The sequence below is a fragment of the Chrysemys picta genome, chromosome 13 (genome assembly GCF_011386835.1).
Source record: "Chrysemys picta bellii isolate R12L10 chromosome 13, ASM1138683v2, whole genome shotgun sequence".
NCBI classification, from domain to species: domain Eukaryota; kingdom Metazoa; phylum Chordata; order Testudines; family Emydidae; genus Chrysemys; species Chrysemys picta.
Window position 1 is genome coordinate 9,761,875 of NC_088803.1, and position 23,651 is coordinate 9,785,525.

The 23,651-nt window shown below is 44.8% G+C and overlaps 1 protein-coding gene across 2 annotated transcripts; it reads right to left on the reverse strand.

Annotated features, from left to right (window-relative positions):
- Positions 1-1,900: 1,900 nt before the first annotated feature.
- Positions 1,901-5,813, reverse strand: LOC112060483 (uncharacterized). Of its 2 annotated transcripts, none has more exons than XM_024110982.3 (3): positions 5,739-5,813; positions 3,589-3,653; positions 1,901-3,305 (listed from the first exon to the last, which is right to left on the reverse strand). In XM_024110982.3, the coding sequence occupies exons 2-3, from the start codon at positions 3,613-3,615 to the stop codon at positions 2,259-2,261; spliced, it is 1,074 nt and encodes a 357-aa protein (XP_023966750.2). In that variant the 5' UTR covers positions 3,616-3,653; positions 5,739-5,813; the 3' UTR covers positions 1,901-2,258. The 2 variants fall into 2 exon arrangements, with proteins under 2 accessions (XP_023966750.2, XP_042711121.2); XM_042855187.2 differs by lacking the exon at positions 5,739-5,813 and adding an exon at positions 4,464-5,730.
- Between the last annotated feature and the right edge of the window lie 17,838 nt (positions 5,814-23,651).

The following is a 23,651-nucleotide window of genomic DNA, read 5'->3' on the forward strand; positions in this document are numbered from 1 at the left end:
GATCTGTGGGGGGGAGAATCACACCAAGAGGGGCCAAGCCCTGGGTGTGTCTGGGGGAGAGGGGCTTGGGCCCCAGTTGGGTCTGTGTGGTATTTGGCTCTAAACTTGGTACTGTGGGTAACCAGCAGCCCAGCGGGTCTGGGATGGAAACAGGATCCTGAAAGCTTTCCAGATCTGCCAAGCCCACCTCCCAGTGGGAAGTCATAGCTAACAGGGAGGGGAAGCGGCCATCCGGCTCCTTCTCCCAACTGCATAGCCATTAAAGGGCCAGGGATGGGTTTCTGGTGGGGAGGGGCAGTATGCCTGGGGTTCTCTCCCTGGCTTGGAGAGGGGAGTGGGTCTGTGTGTGTGGTGGGGCTGGGGATCAGGACTCCTGGGTTCTATCCCATACTCAGAGATGGGAGGGAGGGGTTAGTGGTTAAAGTGGGGAGGGGGGGGAGAAGGACACCTGGATTCTCTCTCCAGCTCTGGGACAGGAGTTGGGTCTTGTGGTGGGAGTGTGTGTGTGGGGGGGAGCTTTGGGAACAGGAATCCTGGAATCTTTATCCTGCTCTGAGCTGTGTGTATGGGAGCCTGGACTCCTGGGTTCTCCCTGGCTCTGGGAGGGGAGTGGGGTCTAGTGGTGAGGGCTGGGAGTTAAGGCTTTTGGGGTTTCATTCCCAGCTCTCCCAATCTGTATATGGAGCCCTCCTGCTATACAGGTAGGATGAGTCACCTGGAGCTGGAATGCAGCTGGGAGGTGACTGGCCCAGATTCTGCCCTGCTTGCCCTACATCTGTACAGTTGCTGAAGGATCCCTAGGGTCCATCAGCCCAGGGAGCCCATCTAGCCTGGCCTTTGAGAGTGGCACCCCCTTGTGGACAATTGTGCCATGACCTGCCCAGGAGAGCCACTCCCTCCTCCCCCCGTTATTACTGGGTCATGCCCTCAATTGCAGGCTTTCCTCCTGCCCTCCCCACCCCAGCGCGTGGATCCTCTGCCTTGCTGGGAGTGATCCCCAAGAATCATTGATTGGCCCTTGAGCATCTGTTAAATTCATGTGGTGATGAGTTCCACAGGCTGTTCCTTTCCCCATGGCTCTCAGGGTCCCATTACTGCTGCCCCCTCACCCACCAGCTCTGTCTAGGATTGACACCCTTATAGCCACATGCTGGGTGCTTAGGAGGGAGAGGGCAGGGCAGACATGGGGGGAGGGGTATAGGGAAGGTTCATTGGGAACTAGATGGGTTCCCTGCCTGGGCACCTCCCTCTTCCCTGTGCCTTGTGTTCCCTGCCTCACCCCCATTATAGGGTGTGCCAGGCATTTGCTGGGGTCTCTCATGTGGGAGCACCAGGCTCCAAGAAGCTCTCCTGTCTGGTGGGAAAGAGCAGTGAGTTCTGACCCCCTAGAAAGACCCTCTCAGGATCAACCATGGCAGAACCAATAAGAATTGTTCCCACAGTGACTAGAAGGGTTGGGAGAGGGCAGAAGCTAATCAGGACTCAGTGGGATAAAAAGGGCCAGCAGCACCTGCCAGGGGCCAGTTCAGGTGGAGCAGGATGTAATGAACTGCGGCGGAAGATTCAACTGTTTGTCAGAGGGTCAGTGACTGTGTCATGGGGCCTTTCCCCTCTAGGGGGTGCTGTCTCCGATCCAGCCCCAGGGCAGGGGGTTTGACAGATCAGGCAGGTGGGAATGGGACACCGGGCCTTTCCCCTCTAGATCAATGGGACGGGGGGAATGGAAATTAAGGAACTAATTCAGTGCAGCTCAACATGCTCCTAGCCCATACAGTCCTGTACAAAGATAATTACTATCATCGTGTCTCCCTCCTGCTTTCTGTCTTTTGCCTCCATATTTTCCCCCTTCTATAGACCCCACCAAGTAGAAAACCAAGGAAATTCAACCCAAACAACTTGGTGAATGCTGAAAAAAAAATCAAACCTTTATTCAGGCTTGATACATTCTTTGTTTTTCAGCAGCAGATTCTACCCCAGAATGATCTTAAAGCTCATTTCAGCCTGTGGATTATAATGAGAGAGGACCAAGAGAACATGTCATGAAATCATCTACCTTGGTAACAAGATTTGGAGAGAAGGAGGGAAATGGGAAGCAGATGAGCCGGGTTTGCAAGCTGGGAGGAGGGCACTGGGAAGCACTAAGCATGGATTTGAAGGGACTGATTTGATCCCAATGATTTCTAGGAAGCCAATGCTCACACACACACACACATCAACCATAGCTTCATGGTGCAGGCATTCTCCATCCTCACGGATGCTTAGGGGACTGGAGGCAGAGGGATGCGGTCGGGTGGGTTGTTTTCTTTGGTGAACTCGACATCCCTGCAGAACAAGACGGGCTTGTGGCCTATGCCAAGGCGGTACTGCCAGATGTACAGGTTCTTTTTGGGCTCCAGGGTCACCTGGATTGACTCCTCTTCTTCTCGGGCTTCAGTCCAGTCCTCTTGGTCAGTGCGGATGCTTCTCCCGCCGTACTCGGTCTTGAGGGAGAACTGGAACTGGGTGATGAGCTTGGTGAGCTCTCCGGCCCCGAGGGACATCTCAGCAGAGATGCTCCAGTTGTGCTCCATGCTGGACATCTGCTGCTTGGCATAGCCCACCTTGCAGGTGACCTTGTCGGACCAAGTGATGGAAGAATCGGAGTCATTGTGCAGGGTCTTGATGCACTCCCAGCCACCAGTTGAGGCTCCCTTAATGAGGGCTAGCCCCCCAGGGAAGAAGTTCAGCACATTGGGGTGGATGGAGGAAAAGCGTGGGTGGTTGGAGAAAAACTCTTTGTACAGGTAACACTGAGCCCCCCATTTCTCGTCCAGCTTGATCAGGGTTGGGAGGTTGTCGATGGTGAAGTAAAAGAGCCCCTTGGAGCATTCAGGCTCTATAGGAGTCCGGCCCCCACTCATAGGTGTGCTCAGGTCACAGACATAGTCCAGGCTACCCTTATTTTGGGAGATGATATAGAACCAGGAGCCACAGTATGTGTAGTGGTCCCCGCCACGGCAGCTGGAAGCCAGCTCACGGACTTCAGCCTCTGCATCTGTGCTCAAGTCCTTCACCACCCGGTAGGAGTCGCCCTTGATGACATAGATGTTGGGGGGGTTCTTATTGTCACTCAGGTAGTGATCCCCACCCTGGCACGCGGGGTGCAGTCTCTGGATCTTAATGCCAGTCCCACTCTTTAGATCCTCTGTCCACAGGTAGCAGCCCAGGTCAGAGCGGACGATGAAGAATCCCCCTTGATTATAGAAGACGTCGGTGCCCGGGGCGTCTTTGTGAGGCACCAATGATCCATTGGCAGGAGTCCAGTCCTGAGGTGGGGACAGAAGAGGGGAGGAGGGAGGGGAGGACCTTAGCTTACCCGATCTTTTGTGAATCTTTGATGCTTGAAGACCCCCCAGTTTCAACAGCAACCAGACACCTGGGATAGGTATTGGTTCAGCCCTGAGAGGTGTATGCAGTGAAGTCTCCTAGATGTACTGTGGGCCTGCAGCCCTATCCCCAGGGGGGTGACATTGTCCTTGTGGAGGGAGGAAGGGGAAATCCCAGTGTTCTGATCCGGGATTATCCCACCTCACACGGGATCCCACTTACCACTGTTGATCTATCTGACTGGGCCATGTCTCCTCCGTCTCACCCCGTAAGTACGAAGGGCTGCCCTGCGTGGAGAAAAAGAGGGGAGGAAATATTAACAGTATCCTGACCTGTAACTCTGTGCCCAGGCAGGAGTCCAGGAATAGAGCTCACAGGAAAACAAGGCACCAAAGTTCCCTCAATCCCGACCCGTAGCCCCCCAGCTATCCCAGCCGAGGCTCAGCCCTCTGTCCAAGTCTCCTGGTGCTCCTCAGTCCTGACCAGTAGCCCCTTGCTAGCCCAGCCCTGGGGTTCCCCCCACACTCCCCCGCAGAGCTCCAACTGACACTCCCACCTGGTAGATGCTCTTGGCTGATGACAGCCCCTCTTGGGGACAGGACCAAGCTCCTGGGCCGGACCAACGGGAGTAGTATACAACTCAATAGCATTCATCAGCATGTATTTTTGACAGGTTTCCACGTTGGTGTCAAGGTTTGGCACCGTCGGCCATTTCGAATGTTTCTTTTTGATTATTTTTTATGTTTGAATAGGGGGAATGTTGCGTGCTTGTGCTTTTATACATTTGGTTGATTGTTTAGAGAAAAAGGCTGAAAGAATAGAGTGAGAGCACTTTGTGGTGGAAATAACCACCCAGGCAGTAATTTAATCAGAGACTCAAGCCTGAGGCCCATTTATTGAACACACAACAACGCGCTGGTGGCAGCGATATCAAAATCACTCCCCAGATACAAAGCATTGCCAGTGTATATAAAGTTTAAAACCACAAATACATCACACACTTGAGTAATAATTGCCCTTATTTGGAATTAACACATGACAAGGGTTAGGGTCTTTCTGCATCTTTTTGGTACTTTCCAACCTTGCTGCAAACATACCTTTTATGGGTGTAAATAAGAGTTAGGGTCTTCTCCGGTACTTTCCAGGGTGTTGAAACCATACCATTTATGGGGGACCGTTACAGCATGCTCATCACAGGGTGCAGCAGTATCATGGGGTAGTTACACAGCAGGGGTAAGGGAGGGCATGGGTTACAATTGCACATGTCTTAGGCCTATGGGTTACCATTACAAAAGCTTCACACCTATTTGATTATAATCTTATCTCACACAAGCAGTCAACACATTTCTTAAGCATTAGGCACATATGGCAGTTATTGTATTTCAAAAGCATATTGCAAACTATTCCCACCTCTGGGGCTTTCCACCCCACACCCCCCGGTCAGGGGACACAGTGAGTTTGGTTCAGGCTTAGGGCCTATTAGCAACAAAACAGGCCCATGTTAACAAATCAAGGCCTAGACAATTCGGGGGATGGGGTCTTTTCCTCCACAACTTAAAGATTAAAAAAGAAAGCTTTGGTAAGGCTTAGAGGAAAAAAAAAGAAAGAAAGGTTGTTTGGTTAAGTTTAGTATGGAGAGATAATTTTAAAGACCTAGTTTTGCATGTTATTAAAGAATAGAAAGAACTTAAAGAAAAATGGAGATATTTGTTTTTAAAGGGTTAGTTTGAAAGAATAGAGACAAGTTATTAAAGAAAAGAGATTTTTGGTGAGGTTGAGTAAGGAGAGATGATTTTAAAGACCTAGTTTGTCATGTTCTTAAAGAAGAGAAAGAACTTAAAGAAAAATAAATATTTTTGTTTTTAAAGGGTTAGTTTGAAAGAATAGATTGAAAACTATAAAAATAGGTTTAAAAAGAACACACGTCAAAAAGGGACATTTTCTAAAGCAGAGCCTGTTTGGTAAGCACATGGTAAAAAATATTAAGGCAGGTTGAGAAAGTTACATTTAAACTGTTAAATATAAGGTTAGGCTAAGAAAAGAGCATTTAAAAATATTAAATAATATTAAAAACTATAAAAATAGGTTTAAAAAGAACACGCATGGCAAAAAAAGAAAGGAATTTACTAAGGCACAGCACATGGTAAAAAGTATAAAGGTAGGTTAAGAAAAACACATTTAAACTATTAAATATAAGGGTAGGTTAAGAAAATGCATTTAAAAGAGTTAAATAAAAGAAAAACATTTAGATCAGTTAAACATCTAAACATAGGTTAAAGGAAAGAACAAGGCAAGAGAAGGGAAAATAAAGCCCCTTTGCAAAGGGCAAAGATAGACAGCACGTGGGTGAGTCAGAGAGAGAGAGATCTTACCCTTCCAAGTGTTTCTGTGGAAAGAGGCAACTTTCCAGGTTCACAGCCCCTCAGGCTTGTTATCCCCACCTTTGGATCAGACCAATCAGATGTCGTTCTACAGCAGTGTCATAGAATTCATTTTCCTGAACCAATCCTTTCATCCCCGAATTATTATACAAGAACCATCTCCCTTCACCCCTTTAACAGCCATATTCTTATGTAAAAAAGCAGACCCCAAGTATTTCCCCTGCCATGTAGCCTTTTTACATAGGGGCTTTAATAAAAGTTAAAACCATAAGCTCTTAATAACAAACAATTTTTTATTTTTTTCTCCCTGTTTTAGACTAACATTGGTTATTTTTTAGTGAGGACAAGTTGAAACTGCAGCAAAGCCCCTGTTAGCAAAAACAGATTCTCTGAGTCAGTGGATGAGAGATAAGAAGGCTGCTTCTTCCCCCACTTTTTAACAAATACAATTGAAAGTTATATTAAGGTTTGTAAAGGAATAAACACTTTAAAAGACAAGCCTATATGAAAATACATCCCTTTATTTAACATTTTTACAGGTGTGTTTCAATAAAATAGAGCATGCAGAAACACCTCAGCTTTAAAACCACAGGTCCTTAGTTTATATTCCCTTTATTCTGTAAACCGTGGATCAGAAAGAAGAAGTTTGTTTCTTCCCTCACTTCTTGACAAATACAAGTGACGGTTATATTAAGGTTTGTAAAGGAATAAACACTTTTATTTTACAAGACAAGCCTATATGAAGACAGAGCCCTTTATTTAACATTTTTTCCTGTCTTTCAATAAAAAAAAACAACAACGAGCATGCAGAAACACGCCAGAGTGAAAACCACAGAACCTTAGTAACAGCTAGTTTATATTCCCCTGTAATCTAGTGGATCAGAGAGAAGTTTATTTTCCTCCCCACTTTTTAACAAATCCCTGCAAAAGTTATAGTAAGCTTTCATTTTCTTAGGACTTCTAGATTAAGTATGAATTTTTCTGTTGCATTATCAGAATGTCTGTGTTTTTAAATGTTTGCAAACCGTGTGCTGAGACACAGGTACAAGCTCCTGTGTTTGTTTTGGGTCTATAGATTTTATTAAAATAATACAGCACAGGCTGGAGCTGTGGCTTTCTCTACATTTTAAAAACAGATCAGACTAATTCGGCTAGCCAGTGCTCCATGCACTACAGTCTGCCTTAGCACGGCTCTAGGGATCACCCCTTCAGTTGCTAGTTTTTTTACACAGACTTCTTTCCTAACTTTTTAAACGCTGTTCAAGTTTTAACAAAGGGTGAGATTGCATTGCAAGACACTTCGTGAAAGTTATAACAAGTATTTTATTCCATGTACTGATTGTAAAAGACAAAACCCGTGGCTTTGTGACTGCATGAAGCTCAGAGATAGCCTGTCTGAAGAACACCCCCACCGCTCGACTTTCCCCCCATACTTTTAACACTTGCTAAACATGCAGTGTTTCATTATATAAAGGTTTATTTAACATTTAACATGAAAATACAGCATTGACTGAGATATAATATAACATGACCTTTTTAAAGGTTATTCTGTATGCATTGAGCCCTATTTGAAGCATTATGTTTGTTTTTTTAAAAGTTTAACATGAAAAAGCAGTATTGACTGAGTTGTAACAAAACAAGGCCACTCTTAGGGATATTTCGTAGAAGTTTAGTGAACTAAAAAGGCTTAGGATACTAGCCTGTCCTTTTAAAAATAGTGTTTTTAAAGTACCAAAACAGCAACTGGGTAAGAATATGAAAGCTGGCAATTGAAGGGAGTTTACATATGTCTTTTAATTGTCAAAGAAATAAACAAGACTGCTTTTTAAAGTTTGCATTTATACAAAAAAACCACAAGAAAAAAATAGTTTATGTAAAAAAAGTGAGCTGGGGTTTTTTTTTGTTACCAAAGATAAGGAGTCTGCCCCCCACACACCCACACCTTCCTACTCCCGCCTTCTTCTTTTCTAATATTTTTAAAAATCTAAACCAAGGTGTCATAAACATACAGCTAAGGGTAGCATAAAATCCCTCCTTTACCTATAAGGGATTAAGAAGCTCAGATAACCTCATTGGCACCTGACCAAAAGGACCAATAAGAAAAGAGGATACTTTCAAATCTGGGTGAGGGGGAAAGGTTTTGTTTGTGCTCTCTTTGTTGTGCTGTCTCGGGACAGAGAGGGACCAGGGCAGGAAAAAAAAATCTCCTAAAACCCTACCTGAAATAAGCATCTAAGATTACAAAAATTTAAGTAAAGGCAAGAAAATGCATTAAATTATCTTTTGTTTCAGCTCGTAAATTTTCTCTATGCTAAGAGAGAGGCTTATTCCTGTTTTTGTAACTTTAAAGTTGAGCCTAGAGGGGAATCCTCTGTGTTTTAAATCTTTTTATTACCCTGTAAAATTACCTTCCATCCTGATTTTACAGAGGTGCTTCATTTACTTTTTTCTTTATAATAAAGTTCTTCTTTTAAGAATCTAATTGATTTTAGAGTCCTAAAGATAAAGGGTCTAGTCTGTACTTTTATTAAAGGCAATTGGTTAGTATATTATTCTCAAGCCTCCCCAGGAAAGGGGGTGAAGGGGCTTGGGGGAATATTTTGGGGAAACAGGGCCTCCAAGTGGCTCTTTTCCCTGGATGTTTGTCTAAATCACTTGGTGGTGGCAGCAATACCGTCCAAGGACAAAGAAAGGATTTGTGCCTTGGGGAAGTATTAACCTAAGCTGGAAGAATATAAGTTTTTTTTTGTGTGGGGGGGTCTTTCATGCAGGTCCCCACATCTGTACCCCAAATTTCAGAGTGGGGAGGGAACCTTAACACAAGGACAAACACTTTTTTAAAAAAGCCATAGCCACAGAGATCAGGCCAAGGGGGTAAGAAAGCTGTCCTGATTTTTAGGGGGAATGTTGATAACTCTTTTAGTGAAACAGTTTTGTAGGCAGCCATTCTGTGTTAGTTATGCTTTAGCATGGGGAAGTGTTTGTCATTTGGAAGCACTTTCCCACTTTATGAGGTATTATCTCCTCCATCCTATGGCCTATCAGAAATATGAACTTAAAGATACTTTATAGCAGGGCCTGCAAATCAACAATTACAATTTTGTTTATCATTATCTTGTCTAAGCCCCTAGAGAATATTTTTTGTTTTGTTTTTATAAAACACTTTTAGGCAAACTGTGATCCCAGATGATGTACAGCATTAAAAAATACAAAGCAGTAGATGAGAGACCTGAGACATTGTTGAAATCAGAGGGCTCATGATAAGTTCGAATGCAGAGGGCCTGGGAGGAGGGATGAAAAGGTACAGCCAAAGTGGAAGACAGTATGATTTGGGGTTCTGGGGCTGCTTTTCAATGGTCCAGATGCCCCAATAGCCTATATCCTTCATGCACAAGTGCCTGGGCTGGGTGGGCCTTTGTTAGAGGAACAGGCCATTCATATACCTCTTGTTGTTGTTGACAAACTGTAACCTAACTGTATGCATACTATGGGGGCAACCTACTTCCCTTTTGATAAACCCCACACCCCCTGAACACCATAAAAACATGCTTTACAGTTATTTTCAACTGACATTTTATTTTACAACATGCCCTGTTTTGTTCCCAAAACACGCTCTGTTAGTGTTTTTTCTTAGCAAGATTTTGTAATTTGCTGAATGAAGAAGACGTTCAACATTTTGCATTAAACATTTATCTGTTGGTTTGATGATTTCATCTAAAATGCTATTTGGGTCCTTGGCCTCTGTCACTTTGTCCACCAATTCTGCCTCTAGAGCTAAATGTGCCTGGGTTAAACAGAGGCACTGCAGCGTGTATCCCAACGTGATGATGATAATTAACACACTCTCCATATACAAACTACTGCTAATTTCTTTAATTTTACAGTTCACATCTCTAAAGACCAGTACACTTAGTTGTGATGCCTCTGATTGGGTACATCTATGGTGCACCCAGGAACATTTAGCAAGACCTGAGCAGGTGTTCAGTGGCTGTAATTCCACTAGGGTGAGTGAAGAGAAGTTGTTGTTAATGCTAAGTTTTTGTCATGCATATTTTTAGTAAAAGTCACAGACAGGTCACAGGCAAAAAAGAAAAATTCACAGAAGGCCATGACCTATCCGTGACCTTTAATACACTCAGTCTGTGTCTCGAAAAAGGGGAAGTATTGCCTCTATATGCACCCAATGGGTGGTATGTAATAGTCCCAGGTTACTCAGTTTGGGTAAAAGCAATTTTTTTGTTGTAAAGGAACCCCGAGGTATTGAACCTGGCCCTTGTTACTGCTGACTCCAACTGACAGAAGGGTTACACCATATTCATTTTCACATGAAGTGTAACTGTTTGTTTTGTGCTTATAGTTTTTCCATAAACCTCTATTAAAGTGATATTCTGATCACTTAGGGCTGGTCTACACTTAGTCCGGACTTCGGACTAAGGTACGCAAATTCAGCTACGTTAATAACGTAGCTGAATTCGAAGTACCTTAGTCCGGACTTACCGCGGTCCAGACGCGGCCGGAAGTCTCCCCCTGTCGACGCCGCGTACTCCTCTCGGAGAGCTGGAGTACCGGCGTCGATTGTGAGCACTTCCGGGATCGATCCGGGATCGATTTATCGCGTCTTAACCAGACGCGATAAATCGATCCCAGAACATCGATGGCGTGCCTCCGGACCAGCCGGTAAGTGTAGACTAGCCCTTAGAGACACACCTTAAGGCTTCATGCTATTAACATTTCTATTTATGCAGTTCCACTTTGCTCATACTCCTTACTGGTAGGAAGGTCTTCACTGAAACTTTCCAAAAGAGAACCGTGTCTCATGACATGAGGACTGCTTTAATTACTTTAATCTTACAGATGAACAAAGATGGTTGCAACTGTGGCGACCTCTGCCCCATACCCCTAATGAATACAGATAGCAAAATAATTGCAAAAATTGTAGCGACATGACTGAATACCATCATACCATCAATTATGCACAGATCAGGTCGGTTTCATTAAAAGAAAATTGGCTGCTGATGATACTAGAAAAATTGCTCACTTGATCCAGCAAATTCAGATGTCACATGTACCCTTCATAACCTCATCTCTAGATTCAGAGAAAGCATATGAAAGGGTTGAGTGGCCTTATCGAATGGCTGTCCTAAAAAATTTGAATTAGGACCAACATTCCTGAATTAGGTCACAGTATTATAAAACTCTCCCTGCACATCATTATCAACACAATTATTTCTCCCCCCGTTCAGCTAGAAAGAGAGACATGACAGGGCTGTCCCTCTCACTCCTTTTTAATCTCACTCTTGAACCACTGGCAGTGTACATATCTCAGCTCTCAGCCACTGAAGGTATGACTATCAACAGGAAAGAATACAAAATCAGTTTATATGCCAATAACTTTTGTGTACTATTGAAGAATCCATCCTCATCAATCTGATCATTATTGAATGTAGTTGATATTTTTGGAAAGATCTCTCATTTTTGCATTAACTAGAATAAATCCAAAGCTATGGATATATCCAAAAGACCACATCCTTCTTAGATTCAGCATTTTCCATTGCAAGTATGCAAGGAAATAACTTGCTGATGTGCTAAAAGTTGTCCTATATATTAAAAGACATTTCCAAAGACGTAGAGGTGGTATCTCCTCCTTTTATCCTTACTAGGGAGAATAGAAACAGTCAACATGAATATCTGTCCAAGAATGATTTATCTCATTAGCCTATTGCCTTTGAAGGTCTGTCCCTTGCTCTTTGCTCAAAAAAATGGGCCTCTGATGGAATTGATATGGAATAAAAGACAGCCTCGTTTGTCACAGAAGACCTTTTAAAAATACTGGGCAACTGGAGGTATGGGGTTGCCAGATTTGTATCTATATTATCTAGCATTTCTTATGCACCCTATTGTAATATGATTCCCCTCCAGTAAATCTGTAGACACACTGACCAGGTCTGAGGTTGAAAAAAGGTTAACTATGGCATTTGGTTCCCGCTCTTCTTTTATATATAGATCATAACCTAACCACTAGATGCTGCAGGGTGGGCAAAATGTGATGCCAGTGCAGGCTGCCTCTCTCCACCCAGATCAGCTATATTTGAGCATAAGCTTTCGTGGGCTAAAGCCCTCTTCATCAGATGCATGCAGTGGAACATACAGGAGGAAGATCTATGTATATATATATATGTACAGAGAACATGAAAAAATGGGGGTTGCCATACCAACTGTTAATGAGACCAATTGATTAAGGTGGGCTATTATCAGCAGGGGAGAAAAACAACTTTTGTAGTGATTATCAATGCCAATGACTAGCCCTGGGTATTTGATTATGGAAGAAACCGACAGGAAAACCAACGCAAATGACAGAGCACAAGTGATAAACTGGTGGTTTCCTTTGCAATCTCTTCTGTATGGCTGTCTGCTGGGATATTTGAGGAGAGACGGCTTCACGGACATATTTCTTTTGATGGGTTACTGTGATGTTGCACCCCATAATGCTTTATGGAAATATGCTTATGAATGTACATATGACATAACTGGAATATGTTTTATGCTACATATGCCACGTAACATATCTCTGCAAAGGTTATGATCTACTGAATCTATTCATCCTATTTGTATGCATGTATCATTTTTGTATTTGAGGTTATCAATATTGGCTTGGTACTTGTTTGATTTTAAATAGCCTTAGTAAAGCATTTGGTCATCTTCTTGAGAAAGTAATATGCAAATTAAGTGCCCAATCAAGGAACACTTAACTGACAATAGATCTTTTAAGACTCCAATCCACATAAGAAGTCTTCCTGGAGACATTCAAGATAGCATGTGGGCAATGGTTGCTGCCTGTAAAAAACTGAGTCATTCATGGACATGTGACTTGCCCATGTGACTCCAAATCTCCAGCTTGGAGCTGGATTCTGCATAGAAGAGAGGAGGGGGTCTCCACCCACAAGAGAAAGTCTATTTAAGCACCTGGGAGACCCCTCCATTTTGTCTTCAGCTGGCTCAAGAGATAGCCTCTCCATCTCCAAAGGATACCTGAAAGAAACTGGAACAAAGGACAGTAAGCATGGGGGTGTGAGTGACTGCTGGACCCAGACTAGAAGTAGGCTAGTCTGTAAAAGAAGCTTACTGGAACATCTGTGAGGGTGAGATTTAATCTGTAATCACTTTCTTACTGTATTAGGTTTAGCCTTGCGTATTTTATTTTGTTTGGTGATTTACTTTCTTCTGACTGTTATTACTTGGAACCACTTAAATCCTACTTTTTGTATTTAATAAAATCACTTTTCACTTATTAATTAACCCAGAGTATGTATTAATACCGGGGGGGGGGGTGGGAGGGGGAACACAAACAGCTGTGCATATCTCTCTATATGGAGAGGGTGAACAATTTATGAGTTTACCCTGTACAAGCTTTATACAGGGTAAAATGGATTTATTTGGGGTTTGGACCCTATTGGGAGCTGGGCATCTGAGTGTTGGAGACAGGAACACTTCTTAAGCTGTTTTCAGTTAAGCCTACAGCTGTTGGGAGACGTGGTTAAGACCCGGGTCTGGGTTGTAGCAGGCAAGCATGTCTGGCTCAAACCAGGAAGGGTTCTGAAGTCCCAAGCTGGCAGGGGAAATGGCTCAGAGGTAGTCTAAGCACATCAGTTGTTAGTTCCCAAGGGGTTTTCCGTGATCCAACCCATCACAGTTACAACAAAAGTAGTTCCCCAAAATTATAGACAGTCCAAACTTAGCATAGCATCAGTAACTAAACGTGTTTCGAAATAGCCAAACAAATTCTGTTAAAGGACAGGGGCATACAGTTGGTTATCAGGAATAAAAAGCAGTTTCTGATTGGGTGAAGTGAACAATTTGAACTAAACCCTCTGAAATAAAAGAAAACACTTAAAATTAATTAGTGAGAGGAAGACACTGGTGGAGCTGGCTGGAGACAACAAATTACTATTTAAAATATTAGAGGGGTAGCCGTGTTAGTCTGTAGCCACAAAAACAATGATGAGTCTGGTGGCATCTTAAAGACTAACAGATTTATTTGGGCATAAGCTTTCGTGGGTAAAAAAACCCACTTCTTCAGATGCATGGACTGAAAATTACAGATGCGAGCATAAATATACTGGCCACTATATTTATGCTCGTATCTGTAATTTTCACTCCATGCATCTGAAGAAGTGGTTTTTTTTACCCACGAAAGCTTATGCCCAAATAAATCTGTTAGTCTTTAAGGTGCCACCAGACTCCTCGTTATTTAAAATATTATATCCAATTGAATATCACTGCTTCTCTGTTAACCAGTGTGCAGCCCCTGTTGGGAAGTATTAGTCCATCAGCTAAATTATGGCTTCACTGGCAACACAGAGATGTGGTGGGATAAATCTCATGACTGCAATATTAGTGTAGAAGGGTAAGCACAAGCAGGGAAAATAAGGAGAAGCATTATGCATCACAAATATATGCACTTCTTTTGAGGTTCAGAAGGAGGTCAGAGGCAGACAAGTTGAAAGTCTTCAGGTAAAGATAGAAGGGGAAAGAAAAAGGACTGAATTCACAGAAGGGGTCTACTAGAGATCACTACATCAGGAAGAGGAAGTGATTGAGGCATTTCTAGAACATATAACAAAAAGTTACAAAATACACTAAAAATCAAATGCACAATTACAAAATGGGGAATAACTGCCTACATGATACTACTGCTAAAAAGGATCTGGGTGTTAGAGTGGATGACAAATTGAAGACGAGTCAAGGATGTGATGTGGTTCTAAAAAGGCTGCTAACATTTTGGTTGGATTAAGAGAAGTGTCAAATATAAGACCAGGGAGGTAATTGTCCCGATTACACTCGGCACTGGTGAGGCCTCAGAGGGAGTACTGTGTTCAGTTCTGGGAATCAGATGTCAACAAACTGGAGAGAGTCCAGAGGAGAGTAACAAAAATGATCCAAGGTTTAGCAGACCTGAACTCTGAGGAAAGGCTAAAAAATCTGGGCATGTTTAGTCTTGAGAGGAAGCTACTGAGAGGGAATCAGGTAAGAGTCTTCCAATAGGTTAAGAGGTGTTCTAAAGAGGATGGGGATCCACTCTTCTCCATGTCCACGCAAGGTAGGAGAAGAAGTGATGGGTTTAATCTGCACCAAGGCATATTGAGGTTAGATACTAGGAAAATCTTTCTCACAGCCACAGCTAGTGAAGCTCTGGAATAGGCTTCCCAATCAGGCTGTGGAATCCCCACCAGTGGAGGTTTTCAAGACCAGGCTGGAAAAACACCATTCAGGGAGAGTCTAGGTTTCCTTGGTCCTGCCTCAGCAAAGGGGGCTGGACTATGTGACCTTCCTGGTCCCTTAGAGCCCAACATTGCAGATTCTATTCTATTAAATCTCTTTTGAGATGAAATCCTCTGAGCATTCCTCCCCTCCTTTACCCGTTACATGGAGCAAGGTAGGGCAGACGGCCAGGGAGATATAGGACATCACACCCAGCAAATAAAGCCAATCTGGAGAAGTTCTTAGGAATGGGGAGTAAAAGGGAATCAATCACAAGTGGGTAGGGAGTGGAGAAAGGAAAGATTTAAGGACAAAGGTGTGGACTTTAAACAGCTTTTCTGGAGCCCCTCAAACCCAATCCACAGGCCCACACTGGACTCCCCCCACAGTTAGAGTTACCAGATAGCAACTGTGAAAAAACGGGACAGCCCTGCGTGTGCACCTGAATGTCTGACTGTGAGGACTATTTCCATTCATGACACGGCTGTGTGTGGGGACGTACCTTTCAATATCATGATGAGCGGCAGATCTCCCTGCTCAGATGCTTGGCTTGTCAATCAGGCTTCAAAACTAACAGCCTGCTACAGCTGAGAGGACTTTACCTTCCAGCCCATGGCCACTGGGTGTTCCCAGCCACCAGCATGTTAGCACGGAGACTCAAAGCCTTTGAGAGCTGAAGCACTTGGCCAATGGGAAGCAAAGTCCCAAGCCCTGGTTTACAAGCAAGCCACTGAGCTACAGAGATACCAGCTCTGTATGATAGACCAGAGCCAGGGTGAGGGGCTGGGCTGAGGAACTTGTCTTGGCACCTCTGAAATGACATGATCCCTGTTACCAGCTTTGCCTGTTACTTTGGGGGTACACTCATTTATTAGGGTAACTCTTCTGTGTGTGTGTGTGTGCGGGGAGGGGGGGTCTGTACTTCTATCAATGTACTGCTTGTGTCACTTGTGTTCCCACGCGGAGCTCTACTTCTCCCTGCTGCAAGTTCCCTCTCAATGGAGCGATCCTGCAGGACCTAGGTTCCCCAGGGCTGGGTTCTTCCAGCCCCAGACTCAGATGAACACACACACGCACACGCAAACACACACGCACACACACGCACATTAACAGAGTGCGTCTGAGAGGACTGGGTTAATCAGCACTCCCAAGCTGACCCCTCAAATACCCCTGGACTCAGCAGACTGGGTCGAGCAGCACCTCCAAGCTGTCACCCTCATCTGTCACAGGCACCGCACCGGAATAGAGCACACCTGAGCCGGCTGGGTCGAGCAGCATTTTCAATCTGCCACCCTCATACATGCCAGGTTCAGCACGTCCCTATCCCCACTTTCACGTTACAGTTGTTCTGGTAGTAACCCACTTGTGAGCAAACCCCACAGGATTTTGGGTGCTGCAGGGATCTTTTAGCTTAGGTACAAGGAACGTTGCTGCAGAGTGAATGAGGAAACCAAAAAATACCCATGGAGGGGCGAGAGAGAGAGAAGCAACCATCTTAAACATGAAAGTCATTTATTGCCAGGTAATAACCATAGGGGAGCCAAACAAACAAAACTGTTATAATATAAAATCTAACTTAAAGTTGATTATAATAGTCAGGTTTACAAAATTATAACTGATCACACAAGTCAGGGTAAGAAGGCTATACCGAGAGAGATGGGTTCTCACCACTCCGTGAAGCTTGAATCGATCGAGGGTCCCAGGTGGTGGTGTAGCTGAGGGTCTGGAGTGCTGGAGACAGGTAGAGCCCCCCCAGCCCGATCAGTCAGGAGAAGATGAAGTCCCAGTGGAACTGAGGCAGATTTTGGATCCAGGCATCAGAACACTTACTTGAGCATAGGTAGGGATTTTTTTTTGTAGAGAAACAACAATGGTTCAAGGGAGGACACTAGATTTTTTTATGTGTAAACAAGGGAGAATACCAAAGTTGTCTTGTTCAGGCTAGACCATGGGAGCTGATCATTCCTGGCTTTGGGTGGTGTTCCTTGGAGGCAGCTTCATTATTTTGTATACAATGAAGGATTTATTACAAGAATTGATCTGATAACTACTAAGCTGGGTGTGTGCAGGCGTGGGTTCATTAACATCTGGAGCAGAGATCCCCCATCATGCTTTGCTTCCCTGATTTTCTGGTCCCAGAGTTCCGTGCGGTTCTTGCCTTGGAATCTCTGTTCTCCATTCTGTAGCTAATGGAGATGTCTCCTTGTCCCATCTTCAATGCAAATGAAGCTAGGGGAGTTTCCTTAGTCCTGTCACCCTTATCCCAGGGGTTTAGGGATGTCTCCCACGGCCTTTTCATTGAGGGGCTTGTTTTGCCACCTCTGGAATCACCCAATCCCTCCAGACTGTCTGAAGGATTAAGCAGGGATAGGTCTGAGTGTGCTCTGCTCCCATCCTACGTGTTTCTCTTTTTGGCTTGTCCTCTTCTAAGGAACTCAAAACAGGAAGTTACCCCTGGGCAAAACCAGGGGCACAGCCTCAGAGTGTGATAAAATCAAAATGATTGATACACACCTGCAGAGCAATCAGTTTACACCCAGAGTTTCTCTGGAAAAGAGCATTTCCTTGTGGGTGCAGCAGACAAGGTGGGATCCCAGCCAAGTTCCCTTTGCTCTAGCTGAAACAAATTACTTAACAATCATCTTGTAAGCCCCTGGAGGATAACAGGATTATGAGGAATAGCCAGCATGGATTTGTCAGAGCCTCAGAGCGTGAGATGATCCACGTGCATTTCTGCAAACCTGCAGAACAATCAGTTTACAGCAACAGGTTCCCTGGAAAGGAGCATTTCCTTGTGGGTGCAGCAGACAAGGTGGGATCCCAGCCCAGTTCCCTTTGCTCTACCCCACCCTGCCTGCCTTGGCAAGCCCCGGGCCCCCTTCCAACCCTCCTGAAATAAAGTGTCCTCTTTCCCCTGGCTGCACATCGGGCCCTACAGTAACAAGGGCAGTATCATTTTAACCCAGTCAGAAGAGGCTGTAACTGAGGCTCAGAGACTGGAGGTGACTTAGCCAAGCTCACACAGGATGTGTCTACACTGCCGAGTTTGTCCAGGCTCTGACACACATTGAAGCCCAAACTGTCCTCATGCAAAACCCTCCAACATGGGCCTGCACCACTTCTGGACACAGGGCAGCTGCCTCACCCAGGGGTGGGTCTGAGCCCACGTCCTGCTGCAGCACATGACCCAACCCACACACTTGGCAGAGAGGAGAAGGCTGAAGATTTTTTGCCAGACTCATTTTTGAATAGTGCCACCAGTGCTATCCCATGATCCCCTGGGCACGTGTCCCCCAGATCTTCTGACTCCCATCTTCTCATTCACCTCCCATGAGCCAGAAATGACCTCCTGGTTCTCACAGGGCCACTCGGTGTTCAGCCCTTCATTTCCACGGGGACTGCTAGACTTCAAAAACTACTGAGCCCAGTGTGCAGGAAAACGAATCCTGTACCCCTCTCACACCAACTGCCCGCGGGCCAGGCACATCAGGATTCTGGCCATCATGTGTGGTAAAGCCAGCAAGGTCCGTGACTTGGAAAGGGCACAAAAAACCCAGCATGTCCATGAAAGCTCAGCAAGTTGTATTGTTTAGGTGGAAAGGGCAGAGCTCAGGAGTGAATCCAGCAAATAAATACACTTCTTCTGAGGACCAGAAGGAGGTGAGAGGCAGACCAGTTGAAAATCTCTGTGGTAAAGATGAAAGAGGACACAGACAGGGGCAATGTCATGGTACAGGGTCTATTATAGATGACCAAATCAAGAGGGGAGATGGATGAAGCATTTCTAAAACAAGTAAGAAGAAGATCCAAAATGCAAGACCTGGTAATCATGGGGGATTTTATCTACCCAGACATCTGTTGGAAAAGTAATATGGCAAAAATCAAATTTTTCAATATGTTCTTGATAGGCATTGGGATCAACTTTTGGTTTCAGAAAGTGGAGGAACTCAGGGGACAGACATTTTAGACTTGATTCTGACCAACAGGGAGGAATTCGTTGCTAATGTGAAGGTGAAAAGAAATTTGAATGAAAGTGGTCATGAAGTAATAAGGTTTTGTGAGTCTGAGGGCAGGTAGACGCGATAAAATTGATCCCCGATCGCGCTCCCCTTCGGCTCCGGAACTCCAGCTCGTGAGAGGCGGAAGCGGAGTCAACGGAGGAGCGGCAGCGGTCAACTCGCCGCTGTCCTCACGACCAGGTAAGTCGACCTAAGATACACCAACTTCAGCTACGCTATTCGCGTAGCTGAAGTTATGTATCTTAGGTCGACCTCCCTTCCCCCCAACCCACCCGCTAGTGTAGACCTGGGCTCAGGAACAGAAGGAGTGAGAGCAACAGAATAGGGACAGTGGACTTCCAAAGAGTACAGATGAACAAGCTCAGAGAACTGGTAGGTGAGGTTTCATGGAAAGAAAACATATGGGGAAAAAGTAGTTGAGGAGAGCTGGCAAGGAGACAATATTAAGGGCACAACTACAAAGTAAGTAACCCATCGTGAAGGAAAGATTGGAAGAACAGTAAGAGGGCAATATGGCTCCATCAAAAGCTTTTTAATAGCCTGAATATCAAAAAAGAATCCTACAAAAATTGGAAATGTGGATAAATTGCCAGGGAGAAGTACAAAAGATTAGCACAAGCGTGTGGGGACAAAATCAGAATGGCTAATGCACAAAATGACATACGCCTAGCAAGGGACAGAAAAGGCACTAAGGAGAGGTTCTTTAAATACATGATGAGCAAGAGAAAGGCTAAGGAAAGTGTAGGTCCTCTACTTAGCCAGGAAGGAGAGCTAATAACTTGTCACATCAGGAGAGCTGAGGGCTTTAATGCTTCAGCCTTCCCTAAATAGGTTAATGGTGATCAACTTCTCAACATAATTAATATTAACAACCAAGGAAAGGAACACAAGCCAATCTTGGGAAAGAACAGGTTAAAGAATATTGAGATAAATTACATGTATTGAAGTCAGCAGGGACTGATGAAATTTACACTAAGGTACCTACGGAACTAGTTGAAGCAACCTCGGAAAGGTTAGCAATTTGTCTTGAGAACTGACATAGGACAGGTGAGGCCCCAGCGGACCGGAGTGGAGCAAACATGCCACCTATCTATAAAAAGGGGAAGAAAGAGGATCCAGGTTAGATGTTCATCTCTATGTGTGTTCTCCCTGTGTGCTACCACAGCTCTGCACAGACAGCCGGCACAGCAGACCTCGAGCAAACTTGGATACTTATTTTCCGTAATGACTTGGACACTGCAGTGGAGAGTACGCTTATCAAATCTGCAAATTACGCCAAGCTGGGAGGTACAAGCACTTAGGAGGACAGGATAAGGAATTGAAATAACCATTACAAATTAGGAAATTGGAGAGAAATCAACAACATGATATTCAATAAGACAAGTGCAAAGCACTTCATTAGGAAGGGAAAAAAATCAAAGGCACAATTACAAAATTGGGAATAACTGGCTGGGTGACAGTACTGCTGAGAAGGATCTTGGGGTGCCCTGAGGGGTTCTCACACTGCAAGAGCATCCTGTCTGAACTTCATTCTGAGTGGTTCCAGAGCACTGAGCCCCTGTGCTCCATGACAGGTGGAACCAGATAATAGTCTTCCAATATGTGAAGGGCAGTTTTAAAGAGGACGGGGATTGATGGTTCTCCATGTCCACAGATCTCAGGACAAGAAATAATGGGGTTAATCTACAACAACGGAGACTGTGGTTAGATATTAGGACAAACTTTCTAACTCCACGGGTAGTGAAGCTATGGAATAGGCTTCCCAATAGGCCGTGGAATCCATATGATTGCAGGCTTTGAAGACCAGGCTGGACAAACACCTGTCAGGGAGGTTCTAGGTTTACTTGGTCCTGTCTCAGGTCTAGTCCAAGATGACCTTCCAGGTCCCTTAGAGCCCAACATTTCAGATTCTATTCTATTAAATCTCTTTAGAGATGAAATCCTCTGAGCCGCCTTCCCCTCCTTTGCCCCTAACACGGAGCCAGGTAGTGCTGGAGGTCAGGGAAATATGGGAAATTACACCCAGAAAACAAAGCCACTCTGGAGAAGTTCCTAGGAACTGGGAGTAAAAGGGAATCAATCACGAGGTTGGGTGGGGAAAGAAGAAAGTATAGATTTGCTGAGAAAGGTGTAGACATTAAATAGCTTTGCCAGTGCCCCTCACTCCCAACCCACAGGCCTCTGCTTCCCCACACTCAAGGCTATCCTTAGGCATATGCGGCATACGCAACTGTATAGGACATCCACAAATTTGGGGCACCACGCTCACTGGCTGCGACGCTGATTCGTTTAATCTCTGGCCCCTCCCCCACACTGGGCCGGCAGGATTCTCCCTACCCTAGCTCCCTGGCTCATCCCTCCACCCACTCACTCCTCAGCTGGCCGGCTGAGGGCTCTGGCGCGGGCGGGGCGTAATAGGGCCAGGAGCAAAATTTTGCACGTGAGTGAGCAGGGGGACTGGGCCAGGCCAGGCCAGGGGTGGGGAGGGGGAGGAGGAGAAGGATGCAAGGCTGGGAACAGAACAGGGGTGGGATACCCGGAGGCTGGGAAGAGAGGGGGGAGTTGAGCTCGGCAGGGGGAGGGTAGAGCTGGGCATGGGACTTTAGGGAGAGGTGGGGCAGAAGAAGAAATGGGCTTGGGATGGCTGGGGGGAGCTGGGCCAGGCGGGGGGGGAGGGCGAGGCAAGGCTGGGAACGGAGCGGGGGGGGGGGCGATACCCGGAGGCTGAGCCAGGTGGGGGGAGCCGGGTGTGATGTTATTGACATAGACTGGGACAGTATAGATCATTGTTGCAACCAAGGTCCCGAAGTGGCACCAAATCTTGTAATAAGAGGGTCAAATAAGGTGTCTAAGACAAGGTTATGATTTGCTGGCTATGATTATGCTATTTGTGTGCATGCATCGTATTTTTATTTAAAGTTATAAGTATTGGTCTGTACTGTCTGTATTTCAAACTTGTGCTGTGCTTCTGGGTGACACCCCATTAAGGACCATGAGCTATACAATTAACCCATTGAGAGAAGGCAGATAACATTGTGACTCAGCAAGGCATGCAGGGACATGCCTGTGGACAGAACTCTGAGGTTTTTTCATGCCATGTGCTGGGTGGCTTGTGGTTGGAACAAAGAAAGCAGAAGCCATATGGCAAAAGGACTATAAAAGGCAGCAGCAGCATCTCCATTTTGTCTTCAGTCCTGTTTCTTACTTCTGGAGGAACCTTGCTACAAACTGAAGCTCTGAACAAAGGACTGAATGACCCATCCTAGCTGTGGATGTTCCAGAGACTTGATTTGAACCTGCAGTTTATTCCACCACTGCTACAAGCCTGAACCAAGAACTTTGCCAATATTGTATGTAATTGATTCCATTTAACCAATTCTAGCTCTCATCTATATACCGTATTTTCCGGCGTATAAGACGACTGGGCGTATAAGTCGACCCCCAACTTTTCCAGTTAAAATATAGAGTTTGGGATATACTCGCCGTATAAGACTACCCCTCTTCCAACGCACACCAAAAAAAAAATTAAAAAAACATCAGATTTGATTTCAATATGGTAATTTTAATTCAAATGCTTATGACATGCAGGTACTTAGCAGGAAAACTGTCACTTATAAACATAATGCTGTTTGTCATCAAACATGTAAACATAAAACAGTGCAAGTGGATTAAACTTTTCCTAATTCACTCTAAAGCTGAAAGGAAGGATAAGACAATAAACCCATGGGAGCTGCCATGCTGTTTGTTTTCTAAGCTGTCAACCAAACTGGAACTGATGATGATAGGAGGAAGATAACAAACAAGAGAGAGAGAGCAAGTGCCGGGCAAGTCCCTGGCGAGTTAGCAACGCCCATCATAACTGCAAGCTACGGTATTTTTACAGGTTTTGCTGGCGTGACAGTTTCCCTTTAAAAGCCTTCAAAATCCTCCTGTTCGTCATCTGATATCATAAGTACATCAATGACATCTTGTGATACATTTGTAAGGCAGTCATCGTATGGATCGAATTCCGTATCAGATGGTGTGGTCTCAGCTTCGGCTTCCTCTTCCTCCTGGAAGTAGTCGTCCTCCATACCATCTAATTAATTTGATATGCCACACTTCTTGAAAGACTTGATTACTGTTTCTGCATCAATATCATTCCAGGCTTTTATGACAAACTTGCACAAAACATCCAACTGTGGAGCACGCATGTTTCCTCCTTTTGTGAATGACTTTTCGCCGCTAACCATCCATTCATTCCACTGTTCTTGAATGCGATCTTTAAATGGCTTGTTTAGGCACACATCCAGTGGCTGTACCAACGATGTCAATCCTGCAGGAATAACTGCCGCATCTGTGTTTAGTCTTGCAAGCATTTGCTTGGTGCTGGGAGTTAAATGAGCCCTGAACATATCCCACACCAGTAGACTACATTTTTGAATAAGTCCACCTGGTCGCCTGCTCCATACATTATCAAGCCATAGCTTTACCCCTTCTTCATCCATCCAGCCTTTTTCATTCCCATGTACAAAACAACCAACAGGGAACTTGAATTTCGGCATTGTTTTTCTTTTAAAAATAATCATTGGTCTCAGTTTGGCGCCATCAGCTGTGCATCCTAGTACCACTGTAAAACTGGACTTCT